Source organism: Stegodyphus dumicola, chromosome 6 (assembly GCF_044657685.1).
Source record: "Stegodyphus dumicola isolate Sdum_Otavi_A_Nest chromosome 6, ASM4465768v1".
Taxonomy (NCBI): Eukaryota; Metazoa; Arthropoda; class Arachnida; order Araneae; family Eresidae; genus Stegodyphus; species Stegodyphus dumicola.
Window position 1 is genome coordinate 101,935,837 of NC_140773.1, and position 15,136 is coordinate 101,950,972.

Below are 15,136 nucleotides of genomic sequence, written 5' to 3' on the forward strand. Positions count from 1 at the left end.
TGATTCTTTTCAATATTGCTTATTTTGCTTAGAATGTACGCGTTTAGCACTGCTCGGTCAAGTAGATGAAAAAATACTTTTTTTGTCCACTTCAAAGTTCTTCATGTGATCGCTTAAATCAACACAGCCCATATTTTTGTTGTAACATGTTTTGATCTCTGCTTTGCTCATCAGCTATAACCATTGGATTGTGAATATTTGACAGCATGAAAACGTCACGCTTATCTTTCCAGCGTAGAGCTGTCATCCCATTTGTGAAACGCACAGTGGTTTTTCCTCTATTCAATTTTCCTTTGCTTACATCTTTTAGGAAATGCTTCCTATTTGGACGAATAGTTCCACATGAATTTATTTTATTTTCATTTAATTAATAAACAAAATGTTCTGGCGAGGAAAAGAAATTGTCCATAAATAATTTATGGCCTTTGTCTCTAATAGTATCACTCATTTCTTTAACGACATTATAAGATGCTGAGAAGTTGGGATCCTTAGATTTATCTTTCCCAAGGTAAACTTCCAGATCGTAGGTGTACCTTTCCTTATCAGCGATCTTGTATAATTTTATATCCCACTGCTTGCGTTTTTATGGGATATACTGTCTAAATATTACTCGCCCTTTAAATTTACAATAATTTCGTCTATTGCGAGTTCTTCTGCGGGGCTGTAAATCTGTTTATAAACTGTTTTTAAATGATCAAAAACTTCGAATTTTCCGCAGTCTGTCATAATTCATAATTTTATCGGGTTTTTCTTTATTGTTTTCAAAATGCAAAAATTTTTAAATCATTAAAAATCTGTCTCTTGACATTACCTTACGAAAAATTGGTGTGTCGATTAAATCATCCGTGGACCAGTAATCTCGAATGCTGTCTTTTTCAACATGTCCCATGAGTAAGACTAATCCAAAAAATTTCTCAAGCTCATCAGATGTAATTGGCGTCCAGTCGGTTTCATTTTTTCTTTTTCCGCTTATATCTGGCTGTAATTCTAAGATTTGAGAAGCATATCGATTAGTTTCTATGGTTAACATTTTAAACAATTCATCTGAAAAGTATAACTTAAAAAAATCAGCAGCAAGATGAATTCCCGAAAATTCAGTTTTTATGCCAGGTTTACCAGTAAAGGTCAATATGTTTACTTTGTCATGCTCACTTGGCTGTCTCCATTCAAATAAATTATTAGTTTTGCTTTTGAAGTTATCGGAAACTCTATCTTCATTAAAAGATTGATTAATATTTCTTCTGCATCTGAACAGTCCGAATCTGTATCAGCAAAAGTTTCTTCTTCTAAATCTCTTAACAACTTATTAATTTCGTCCTGACTGAGACCTTTGAAACGAGGTGCAAGTTATAAGAGTATAGGCGAGGTTATAAGAAGTGAATAAGAGCGCAAGTTACACAGAAATCATGAGAAAAAGCTCTAATGATTAAAAGAGAGATAGCATCTGTTTTTTTCTCAAGCACATTGGTGCGAGACGAAACCTACGGTCTTCGCCCAAGAGATAAGAAGTGGGAAACATTACATAGCCAGAAGCTGTTCTGAAAAGAAAACTAGACCAGACCACCCAGAGAATCTGAAGGTGAGCAATTACTCTAAAAGGAGGAATGGAAAGCTTGGTACAGTAGTTGTACCATAGCCGGCTTAAGAGCAAGTAAATTTTGCGGTACTACAGTTGTACTGCCGGCTTAAGAAAGTTAAGTGTGGCTAAGCGTAATTTTTGTTACATTTGAAACTTAGCAGAATATTGGATTTGTTGCCAATATTGAAAAACTGCATCAGCAAAGATTGTCTTCTTTTATTGCTGTGAATTAAATCATGCTTAATCCATTCTGGAATTATCATTTACATTATTAAATTATCCCATATATTTATTGACTCAGCATAGCGTCCACGACAAATTAAATAAATTTCTGCACCTTCAGTGTCTTTTTTCCGAGTGAGACCAAAAGTAAACACTGGGTTTTGTGCACCGTATATGCCTTCTTGCCTGTTGGCTGACCTTTCTTGTTTTTGTGTCGAAATTTTAATTGTTTTATCTGTGTTTGCTATTTTGTTTTTCTATATATTTCAATTTTTAATAAAAATATTTTGAAGTTTCATATGTTTTTGCCTTGTCGCAAAATGAGAACTGAATTAATTGAATGAGAAATACATATCTAATGAAATTCGAGGAGATAAGTTTAAATGAAAGGCAGGAAAAAATGCGTATCATTTAATATTCAGTACAAAGAAGTCGTGATGTATACATAAAAATTTTTGACATAGTGTGCATATGATATTAAGAGGTTCGGTTTATTTTAGAACCTTTTTATCAAGTTTAAAATTAATTGCATTTAGTATAAAATTTATGCTTTTTTCCAATCCACTAAGTTGAATTTGAAATGCTGACGATAATGTAATAGGATAACTAATGCTTAGTGATTGAAACTGTGTTTTAATGAAGTTTTCTTTATATGAAAATTAATCAAAAATAATATAATTTTGTTTTTATTTTGCAGGGTATGGAAGGTTTCAAAAATTGTAAGAAAGGAACAAATATAGCTGCACAGGCTACAGCAATTTCTTTTAGCACGGTATGTTTTCAATTAATATTTTGATCTAATTATGATTTGGAGGTTTTAATGTTCCATATTTTTCAAATCTAATAAATAAAAATTTTTCAGAGGATTAAACGAAAAGGATTTGACCAAGTTCGAGTAGCAATAAAAGGCTTGGGTCCTGGCCGCATGGTAAGTTTAAAATTATGAAGCATTTTTATTCTCGAATTATATCATTAGGTGTATTTTTAGATACTCGGATTAAATCTGTGTTTTTCTTTTTACTGTTAAGTCCCTTTTACATAAGTAGCAGTATTTCTGTAGTTTGTATTAATTATCTTTCCTTAGCAATACAAAGTAATTTAAAACTTTCGCTGCTGGTCATGTGAAGTTATTTTGATAGTTAATGCTGTATCATAGAAATAAATTGTACCCATATGCCGACAACTTATTATAGGAAATGTGATTTAAAAGAGATAATAAAAGATTATCGTGTGTGTCACATTGATTAAGCCTTTAAGCATCGAATTTAATAATTACGAGCAAATGTAGGATCGGCACAAGAGGAAAAATTACTTCTGCAATGCCTCATTATGCCCTGGCACGAGGCATATAAAAATGAATAACAATATGCATTATTTTGGTGTGAAACTATACCACAAATAAATATATTTATTACAAGATAGTTACAATGATATTATTGCAAACTATATGTTTCAGAATGTTATTCGTGTATGATCTGTGCGCGAAATGAAACTATGTTTCCAGTCCAAGCCACATACATTTACAACTAGTTTCTAACCTTCACTTCATGCCAGTACCAACATATATGTTTAAAACGTATTGATTGAACATGAAACAACGAGACGTTGCTTTTCCCGTGGCAGCATGTGACTAGCACCCGAGACATTACACGCAGGAGCGTAATTGCCTCTTCAGCAATGACGCCAGTATGTGATCGGCAGTGAACGTGTTAAGAGGGCAAAATTATATAATAAGCCTGAAAATGTTTTAATCTGTGCTAATAAAGTTTAAGAGAAAAAAAGAGCATGGAATTTCCTTATTCTCTTTGCATTACTACTTGAGTGTAGTTTATCGTAATTTGCTGTGAGTCCTATCAGTGGCCTAATAAGAGGCTGTTGAACACTGGTAATCATTTCAGGGTCGTTTCTCATGCCTTTACTGGCTAATTGCCAGAGTTCATATTTCTTCCTATATATAATGTGAATAAGGGTCAGTTTCTTTCAAAGGTATCATTTGGGCTTAGTTTTCATATTGGATTGAGGTATATACTTTTTTCTCCTGAAACATTTGTGTTGTGGTATACCAGAACCGAAACATCTAATGTTTTTAAAATTTTTTGTGATGGGCAGAGGCAGAAATGTCAGCCTTGGTGTGTGTAATGTTGATTTTTCTTGCTTTTCAATACGTATATATTCTTTGTTTCTGATTGTATCTATAAATTGAAAAATGAGTATGTTTACTGTAGCCTGCTGCTATGCCATTTCATTTTCACTCAGTTTTTTGAGGTCTCTTATGTAGTATCTTAATAGCCAGTGTATAGTGTTAACTATGCACATGACTGTGCATATTTAACACTTTTCCCCCCACACTACTAGGTTTCTGGTGAATTTTTAGATCCCTGGCTGCCAATATGTTAAGCCATAAAATGCTGGATTTATTCCTTTGCAATAAGCAGATAAGTTGTATGGAGCTTTCATGACTTTCCAAAGCATGTGATATATGTAGACTGATTTTAATTTTGCTTCCCCGTGAAAGTATTTCTTCTGTTAACCGCTCCTTGGTGGGTTTTTTTTTTTTTTTTTAGTGTAATTATTGATTTAGACATTCTGTTTCTTATTAGATAGTTTCCTCAGTCTAACATTAATGAGCTAGATTTCCTTTATTTTGTAACAGCTGTTGAATATCATGTACAATCTTTCAATTATGGTACAATTATCTGAAAGGCATTTTTTTATACATATGATAGAGAAAAGTGTCTTTCTAGTATTTCACTGCTTGATGGGTTGAAACTATGCTGTTCATAACCAGGCTTAGAATATTCAGGCTCCTTAGTTTCTTTCTTGTTGTACTAGTGACTGTTCGTCTGGTCATCGTATTCAGTTTTTCACTATTTTCTCCTACCATTATGACTGTAAAGGAACTGAGGGGTTGCTTATAATTTTGAAACTTGCCATGCATATTATCATTTTAGTAGTACTTCTTTTATTTGCATGGTGATGGAAATCATTTTGCCTGTATATATTTCACATTTCAATCTGCAGTATACTTTTAAAACCAGAAGAAACATAAATTTCTTACACTTTAAAGGTACATGTGTATTATCAGACAAGAGTGTCTGTTTTAAGCTTTGTGTATTAAATATAAAGAAGCGTTATTTATTTTAAAATGTAAGATTTATTAATGAAGTTTATTAATGAAGTATTAATTTTTTTGTGTGTTAGGAGCATTTTGGTGCAGTTTTACACAACTATTTTTAAGGTGGTTATTATATTTCATAATTTAGTATTTTTATGTATTTCAAATATTTTTAATAAACATTAAATCTTTTGATGTAGCTGTAATGACCTTACGGATTGATAAGGCACCATAAGGAAAACGACACCAACATTTATTAAAAAATAACTTTCAAAGAATAATGAAAAAAAATTAACATTTAAAGAATAAAGGCAAACTCGGAGCACTACCTCGCTCCTACAACATAATTAACCTACAACCTGCCTCCTCTGAGGCTAATATGCAACTGGCCTCTCTCACTTGCTGGGCTCTGCCAGGCAACTGATTGGCTCACCGCTGCCAGATACATGACAAGCTCCCCCCCCCCCCGGTAAGATTGTGCTACACCAAAGCGAAGCAGAATCTGAAAACTGAACCAGCAAATACAAACTTAAATTGTATACTCCACATACCAAATTAATTCAAAATATATGAACATGTATACATGATGTAATATAACATACTTTGAAATAAATGCAATAAACATTCATCTCACAACAGATGAACAGATGGCTTGATACAATACCGGAGTTCTGTAATAAAACATATATGCAATACTATTTCAAAACACACTATTATAATGCAATATTAAATGGAAATCAGTAATTTGATTTTCAAAACAGATGGAAAGTAGCTCTCGTACTATTCCGGAACAAAAGAAAGTAACTAATGCAAAGTTTTAAAACATATTAGTTCATACTTAGTTCACACCTATTTCATTCACCCACTAGTCTTGAAAGACCATCTGCATTTTTTAATTGTGTACCAGGGCAATGAGAAATATGAATATTATAGCGCTGAAGTGCCATTGCCCACCTCTGTAATTTGGCTGAATGCGGTGCCGACTTATACAAATATAATAATGGATTATGGTCTGTGATCAGCTCGATATTCAATCCAAACACCCAACACTCGAACTTTTTTAATGACCACACAACGGCATAAGCCTCGCGTTCAATAGTTGACCAGTTCTGCTGAGTTTTCGAAAGTCTTTGACTGGCAAAGCTGATAGGATGCAAACTGCCTTTGCTGTCTCGTTGTGACAAGCAAGCACCAACACCATATGAACTAGCATCACACTGTATGGTATAAGGTTTTTCTGGTTCTGGAGTGTACAGTTTTGGTGCTTCACACAGTCGACGTTTCAGTTCTTTAAATGCTGATTCCTCAACATCAGTCCATGGAATTCTCTCAGGAATTTTCTTTTTCGTAAGCTCCGTCAATGGGCGAGCTATTTCTGCATAATTCTTTATGTAATCCCGATAATAGTTGAATAAGCCTAATGCACTCTTTAGAGAGCAGTCTTTGTTTTAGGACTTTTTATAATTTCAATGGCTTGTAATTTTTCAGAATCAGGTTGATGTCTTCCAGCTCCTATTATATGTCCTAAATACTTTATCTTCGAACGTGCAAAAACACATTTCTTCCCATTCACAGTAAACCTGAGATCACTTAATGTAGTTAGCACAGCATCTAAATGTTTGAGATGCGAATTCCAATCTGGTGAAAAGATAGCAATATCATCAATATATGCTTTGCAAAAATCACTATGTTTTCTTAAGGCATCATTCATCACTCGCTGAAAAGTAGAAGCTGCATTTTTTAATCCAAAAGGCATCACTTTCCAACGATACTGGGAACGATGTGTCTTGAATGATGTTATATCACGACTTTCTTCTTCTAAAGGTATTTCCCAGTAATCTTTCAAGACATCTAAACAGGTGATAACATTCGCGTGTCCAATTTTATTGATTAGATCAGTCACATTCTCCATTGGGAAATCAACAGGCTTGGTTACTTGATTTAACAACCTGAAATCAATACATAACCTCATACTTCCGTCTTTCTTGGCAACACATACGACCGGGTATGCTATTTCAGCTTCACTTGGCTCAGTAAGACCCAAGCTTTCTAATTCCTCGATCTGTTTATCTACTTCAGGTTTCAAAGCTTCTGGAATCTTATAAATATATGGCTTTTTTCTTTCAGCTCCAGGTAACAACCAAATTCTATGTTCACCAACGCTGGCTATTTGGATCTCCCCAGAAAATAACGCGATGTGCTTGAGTAAGAGCTCGTGTAATTCCTTTTGTTTGCTATCCTCTAAATGACTAATATCCACCTCGATGTTCCTTCTAGTTACTGCACGATCTCCTTTATTTGGAGTGGTATGAATTTTCCCAAACTCAGAATCATCTTCAAATATCACTCCCACAGTTTGTGCTCGAACATAAAATTTTCTTATTTTGTTCACATGAACATGCCTCACACTCCCATCGGGTAATTTAACTTTGTAAGAATGAGGATTTACTCTTTCAACAATTTCACCTGGACCTGTCCACCTAGCATATAGCTTGTTGCTAGAGTCTGGTATAAGTAAATATATTAGATCACCATTTTTAAATTCTTTCAAACTTTTGCGACGGTTAAAATAATATGCATAAGCTTCTTGTTTTTCCGCGGCAGATAAAGAAGCGAGCTCAGATGCTTTCTGTAAATTTATCTTTAATTCTTGTAGATAATCAACTGCTGAATTACTCAGATTAAGAGGTAATGGTATTTCACCGGACCATGATGATTTTAACACAGCTAAGGGACCTCTAGCTTCACGACCGTACATAAGCATAAATGGAGATACACCGGTAGTGCAATTTGGAACTTCACGATACACAAAAAGTAAATAAGGTATGTGCTTGTCCCAATTAACAGGATCTGTGCGAATTACATGATGTAACATTTGTTTAAATACCCAATTCCATTTTTCCACTGAGCCGTTTGATGCTGGATAACCAGGTGTCGAAAAACGAGGATGAGTTCCTAACCTTTTTTTGAATTCTTGAGTTAGTTGTGAGGTAAAATTAGTGCCTTGATCACTACAAATTATTTCTGGAATACCGGTTCTCATAAAAATATCTAAAAGAGCCTCACAAGTAGCTTTAGCAGAAAGACTTTTTAAAGGTATGACTTCTGGCCATTTTGAATGATTATCTATCAAACACAATATTTACGTTTCCTTCCTGAAGGAGGTGAAATTTCACCAATAATATCTATATTTACCGTATGAAAGGGATATGGCGCGCGAACAATAGGAGTAATCGGAATTTTTATCCGATTGTCTTTCCGGACTTTTTAATTGACATCTTTCGCATGTTCTACAATAATTTTCTACATCTTTGGATATGTTCGGCCAATAAAATGAAAGCTTAATTCTTTCTTTAGTTTTCCTCATACCTAAATGATTTCCGAATATGGAATCATGGGCTAATTGAAGGACTTTATTTCGATAATTCTCGGGCAAAACTGTTGTATGTTTTCCCCACAAATTTTTTCTTTATGAAATAATAATTCGTCCTGTAAAAAGAAATTATTCTTCCCTACTTCTGCGTCCTTAAAAGAATTTATTAACGTTTGGCAGTTTCTCTGATCGACCTTAAATTTATTCGATTCCGAATAACTGTTTAGTCTTTCATCATTATGATTCGCAACTGAGCTATAAAAAAAATTTACATTTGACAGTTCAAGGGCGCCAACCTCAAGTTGTTTTTGTTCATGAGTTTCCTGTTTCGTTTCAGGGAAGACTGTTGATTCATTCTCGTCTTCAAATATGCGATCCCATACATCTGGTGTAATTAAACATTTCTAACCGCGAATATAGACAACTGTTTGTTTTTTTGTAATAAATGGGAATAGTTGCCTCTATGACCTCGCCAAATGCGGAACTTAAAATGATTTTACCCTTACTTTCTATTTTTAAATCAGGAATTAATGTAGTGTTCAAAATTGGTATTTCCGTACCTGAATCTTTTATAGCTTCTACTTGCTTCCCTGCAATGTAAATAGTAATCTTTTCCAAGGAATAAAAATTAAGTTTTCCGTCGGAACACTCGGATTTTTGTAAATGTTTAGAATTTACATTTGTAACAACCGCATTGTCCTTCGACTTACTTGAAGTGTTAACTTTCGATTTGACCGGGAAATTATCGTTCTGTTTATTGGACCTCTCAAATTTATTTCGCCTGTTCGGGCAATCCTTAGCCAAATGTAAACTGCTACTACACACATAACATTCTCGCGGTTTAAATGAATGTTTCTGTTCATTTACCACTAAATCTTTTCTTAGCGCTAGTGGAATATATTTAGAGTTTTTGTTGTATGAATCACGAAAATTAGAGCGCGTTTTTCACCTCTTATGTCATCAAAAGATTTACCTTTTGCGATGAAATAAGTGTCGCATTCCTTCGCTAGTTCTTCTGGACGTAGCCAACTTTCACCTTGTCGAACTGCAACATGGCACGCTAAATCACTATCCAATGTTTGAAAAAGTTTGTCAGAAATTATTAAGTTAATTAAAGACTCAAAATCATTGACGTTTCTACTTTTACAATAATGGATCCAACATGATCTTAAACGAGAGGCGAACTGCAAATGAGTTTCCCCTGTCAACCTTTGAGCTTGGCGAAAATTTTCTAAACATATAATTGGCGATGGTTCATATTCCTTAGGAATTAAAGATTTAATTTTTTCATAATCTTTCAAATCATCATCTTTAATATATACTAGAATATTAGAAGAATTATCACCTATCAGTTTAAGTAAAATTTCAGACTTAAACTCATTTGGTACGTTCTTATGCTTAAAAGCCCTTTCTATGGAATCAAAAAATAAGTTCCATGCTTCACCCTTTTTAGGTACAGAAATCGATAATGCCTGTACAGCTTTCAAAAGCTTATCTAATGAAAGTGTATTTTCTACGTTATTACTAGATTCGTTGCTACTTTCAATTTGTATTAAACGCAATTTCACAATTTCTTCTGACTTTTTCCTTTCTTCAACTGTAGTATTAAGAAATTCAATAACAAAATCTTTATTTTTCAAATATTCTTTAGAACTTAAAAGCTTATCTTTTAATTCTACAACTTTTAAACTAGAATCGGCTTCTTCACCTAGTTCCTTCAACACTGAAATCAAATCACTTTTAACTACTCCTTTAAACATATTTAGAAGAAATTTTCCTTAAAGTTACAACAAAAATTTTTCACCTTTTCTCAAAATCCAGTCGGTTTCGTTAGCTCTGGTTCTCGAAATCGAGAGCGTGCTGTAATGACCTTACGGATTGATGAGGCACCATAAGGAAAACGACACCAACATTTATTAAAAATTAACATTTAAAGAATAAAGGCAAACTCGGAGCACTACCTTGCTCCTACAACATAATTAACCTACAACCTGCCTCCTCTGAGGCTAATATGCAACTGGCCTCTCTCACTTGCTGGGCTCTGTCAGGCAGCTGATTGGCTCACCGCTGCCAGATACATGACAGTAGCCATTCTTAGCTAAAATTCTGAATACTTTATCTTCTTTATATCATGATATAAAGGTACTTGGCATTAATTTTATCGTGTTAAATTGTTGCATTTTTTTCTGTATATGTCAAAATGTTATCAAGAATATTGAATATGAAGTAATGAATAAAAAATTTTAATTTATGAAATAAGAAATTAATTATATAAATAATGTAGCCTTCCAGGTAAATTAGTGTTGTCAACATTCTAAGCTTCTGAATATTTAAATCTGTTATGTTTTTTATGTAGAAACATGAAAAAATTATAAGGATCACAATTGTAAATTATCAGTTTAAATAAAGTTGTGAAAGAGAAAATAATTGTTTTCCTTGGGCACATTTTTTATTAGTATTCTTTGTTTCTACTTTTTACTCACCTGTAGACATTATGTGTTATAACAATTTCAGATGATCTAAGAGAACATGAATTTGTAATCATTAATTTCAGTGTTTTCTTGTTTAATTTTAAGTTAATGTGGCCTTGTGTTTAAAAAAGTTTCTAATTTTATTAGGAAATAGATTTTTAATAACAAAAATAGGACAGAGGACTGCATATAAGTTATATAATTTTATGAAAAAGTTTAATAGTGCATTTTTTATTTGTGTTATATTCCATACTAAGAAAAATAGTTGCATTATAATTAAAGGATTTTAAACTATTAAAATGTGAAATAGTGTACCTTGAAATCATTAAATCTTAACCAGAAAAATTGTGATTTTTTTTGCACATGAGAGAGAATTTATATTTTAATTACTCAACTGTTGATCATAGTGTTTCAAATGCATTACTTATTTGATACCTGTAGTATTTTAAAATTTCAGACCTCACTGTGTAAGGGATAATTTTTATGTTGGAAAAGGGGAAAGAGGGTTAATACAAGTTTTATAAAAAATTGGTTCTACTTTTTTTTTTCTAGTGTCTGAATAATTATATGTAAAAAAATGTTAATAAAAGACAGTGTTGACACTTAAAATCTTTTAAAATAATTGAAGTTTGGATTTAGAAGAAAAAGTTTAATCAATGGCAAATTAGAAATTTATCTTTTTTGTTTACCTCATCTTACAAAGAAATTAGTCCCACGTGAATTTTTGGATAGAATGTTTGATCAGAATCTTTTTTTTTTTTATCATTAGATGCAGTCCTATGTCTGTTATGATGAAGTTTATGGGGGGGGACAGAATTTTGGATATTGTACCAACTGGTAATTTACTGAATTTTGTTAAATTGGTTTTACACTAGGTGGCACCACCTTTTTCAGACTATTTTGTTTGGAAAAAGTGTTTGTTTATTGTTTCGTTCACATACAGTGTTTCCTTTGATTTTACCAAGAGCTTTTAAATGCCATCTTTGAATTTTTGTTACTACTTAACTCTCAGATAGAATTTTTTTTTTTTTTTTTCCCCCTTCATGTTTACATTGCAAAGAGTTCAAATAAGAAGCAACTGAAAGCGGCAAGAGTTTTAGAGTATCTCTCTTTTTGTAATGTTACAACAAATTGTAAATAGGTATTGAAACAATAGCAATACAAAATCTGGTATGTTTTGTCTTACCTCTTAACCTGTTTCATTCACTATATAGGCAAAAGTCTTTATACAATCTATATCCATAACATTAAGGGTTCATTTTTTAGTTATATTAATGTCTGGTAATTTGTTGAAATATTTAAGCCAAGCTGATTTTAAAAAAATAAGTATTTCACCCTTTTATTCACACACTGAAAGTTTTCTTGTATGCAGCATAAAACACAGCAAAAGAAATATTTTGCATACTGATGGTCATGAACATTTTGCAAAACACAAAAAATTATTAATAATTAACCTAATCATGTAAATTTGAATGCAATGGCAGAAGAAAAAATTTGTAAAAACAATTTTAGTTGTGCCACCTATCTGCACAATTAAGTAAGGTAGATCGCATATTGGGAGAATACCAAACTTTGACATTGCAAGTTGAATACTGTAAACAGAGCTGTCTTTTAACTGCATCAGTTGATATAAACACATTGTTTTGGATATTCACATCTCTCAGAGTTTGGCTAGTGTTAATTTGTGTATTATTTAGCGACATTTTTATACTTCAAATTGAAAGGAAAATATAAAGTTTTAAATTAATTCTGGCAACTACCTGAGAGTTCCTTTCATAACATGGCAAAAATTAAACAATTGGACCATCAAAATAATTTATGCAGTCCTCTCCCCCCCTAAGTATTAGGCTTTGTGGTGCAAACTGCTTGTCCCAAGTGAGTAGTTTAACTGAGAAGCCCCCCCTTTTTTTTCTTTAAGTAACGAAGTAATGAGCACAAAACTAACTTTTTATTATTTTAATTAAATTAATTTTGAGTATGACAACTTAAATTATGACAAAATGCTTAAAGCAAGTGTCTGATGACTCAGCAAAGTTTGAGATGCTGTAATGCAGCAGTTAAAAATAAGCCCTCAAGTGCAGTAGTTGATGGTTGAACACTTTTGAGTGATGGTCTGCTGGGATCTCTGTTATCATTTGTGTAGGAAGTGAAGTAAAGTAAATGACCTCTTGGAAATTGTTTTTGATGGAAGTATCAGAATACTTCAACATCTACTTATTCACCGATACGGCTCAATGACTGAAATCTTGGAAACATTGTAATTGACCCTAAATTATCTTCTCCGCGAAAGCTTGCTATGTAGATTTTTTAGAACTTCTAAGAAAATGTGATCGTTTCTCTTTTTTGAAATTCCTCCACACTCTACTCTTTTAGCATTTTTCTCGCAAGTATGCTTTTCTAGAATTGTATGTATTCTAGCATCTACATGGTAAGAACAGAAAATGTTGAATGCCACAACAGCTAGATGAAGCAAAAAGCCTATTATTGTACGCTTGGACAATTTGGTTATAGTAATTTGAGTAGCAACAATATAGTCGTGAAAGCATGTACCAAAAGAAAATAAATGTGGGACAGAAAATAAAAAAAAAGGTGCTGGCTCAGTTTCTTCCTAAAATTTAAGACATGCCGTGAAAAGCAAACTTGTCCCCTAATTTTTATTTATTCAGCGCTTGGTCAAAATATGTAACTAATATAAAGTTGTGACTTAGAAATGTTTTCCTTTTATTTTGCTTAACTGCTGTTATCTGTTCCAGCTGCATACTGCAACTTATATACCCCACTTTTTTTTTAATGGAAAAGTTACTTGCCATGGTCATTATAAATAAATAAAAAAAAAAAAAAAGGTTTGGGGGACTGTTATGATAGAAGTCAAAATTCCCTCAACAAATATTATGCCCAATTTTTCCAGCTAACAGCTATAATTTTTTAAAGGAAAGTTACTAATGTCCAGTAATATTTTAAAAGGCTTTAAAATTAAATTCTGCTATAAAATATGTGAGTAGATTTAGGTTATCCTTTTCCTTGCCTAGTAACATGTATGAAAATAAAAATGCTTATCTGTGTGTAAAATGTGTTTATTCACATTTTTATTACTTGCAAATTTTTTTTCACCCATTCATGTTTCAGTGTAGTCTTTACTAAGATGTGTTTCCATTGTGAATATATAACATTGGAGAACAGTTTGTAACATAATTTCAGTTGAGTTCAATTTTTGACCTATCTTGTGGACATGCTGATTTCAAAACTATTAGTTTTCTTCTACCCCGTCAAGTTTTTTTTCTCTCTATCTTTTGTGAATGTGACCAGTCTGTGCAGCATCAAGTGTCGATCATAGGAATTAACTCCTGCTGTACTTTCAAAGTAATGCTGTGCGTTTATTTATTCCCAATGTGGTAGAATGAAAGATGCCACAATTTCAGGCTATAACGCTGTTCAATGTTGATTATTCATCAACAGCTCTAAGTGGAACTTGAAGTGTGTCCTTCTTCACAATGGAAATTTATTTGGTGCAGTCTCAATAGGCCTGTGAAGAGAATCATTAATTTGTTGCAATACTACATGCACCAATGGATCATCTGTGTTGACCCTAAAATGTTATGTTTTCTTTTTGTGTGGGGTATAGCAGAGCTCAAGAGAAGCATTAGGTGCAGTTGAATTGGTTACCAAGATCTGACTTGATACCTGGTGATCCAAACATTCTACGTTAGTCATTAATCAACAGAAAGAACATTAAATTTCCACCTCTGCATGTAAAAAAATTGGGTCTCATTAAGCAATGTGTTAAAGCTTTACCAAGTGAGGGAGACTATTTAAACTATCTCATTTCGTCATTTCTTTGCCTGTCATTTTAAAAGGTGACGATTTCATTGGAACGACAGAACTTCAAAAGAATGCTTGGTTGTCATTCAAAAACATTGTCAGAGACTTTCTTGGAAATACACAAGCACAGAATTACAGCAGAAGTCTCCAGCAACTTTTGGAGAACATGAAATTGAATTTTTTACATATCCATTTTGATAATCTCTCAAAAATCTTTTTTGCTGCCAGTGAGCAGAGTGAGCGATTCCCTTCAAGATTTGGAGGTATCAGGCACAATACCAAGGTAGATGAGAATACACATATGATGGCTGACTGTTGTTGGAGCATCAAGCAAGAATTTCCACAGAAAAGTGCTCCAGAAAAATCCAAAAGCAGAAATATTTACTTTAATGTGTATATTTACTGTTGGGTTTAAAAAGATATATATATTATTTATAGGAACAAAATTTAACTTGGTGTAACTGTAAATACCCTTTGCATGAATAAAACTTATATTTGTTAATTTTTTACCTTTTATTTTCCTTTATGTGACCAGTACTTTTGAGTTATTAAAATTG

General features: G+C 32.8%; 1 protein-coding gene across 1 annotated transcript in view; it reads left to right on the top strand.

Annotated features, from left to right (window-relative positions):
* mRpS11 (mitochondrial ribosomal protein S11) overlaps positions 1 to 15,136 on the top strand; it is a 65,046-nt gene that overhangs the window by 44,139 nt on the left and 5,771 nt on the right. The window contains exons 4-5 of the mRNA XM_035371088.2: positions 2,499 to 2,573; positions 2,664 to 2,729. Coding sequence (XP_035226979.1) covers positions 2,499 to 2,573; positions 2,664 to 2,729 — 141 coding nt within the window. The remainder of the gene's footprint in view (positions 1 to 2,498; positions 2,574 to 2,663; positions 2,730 to 15,136) is intronic.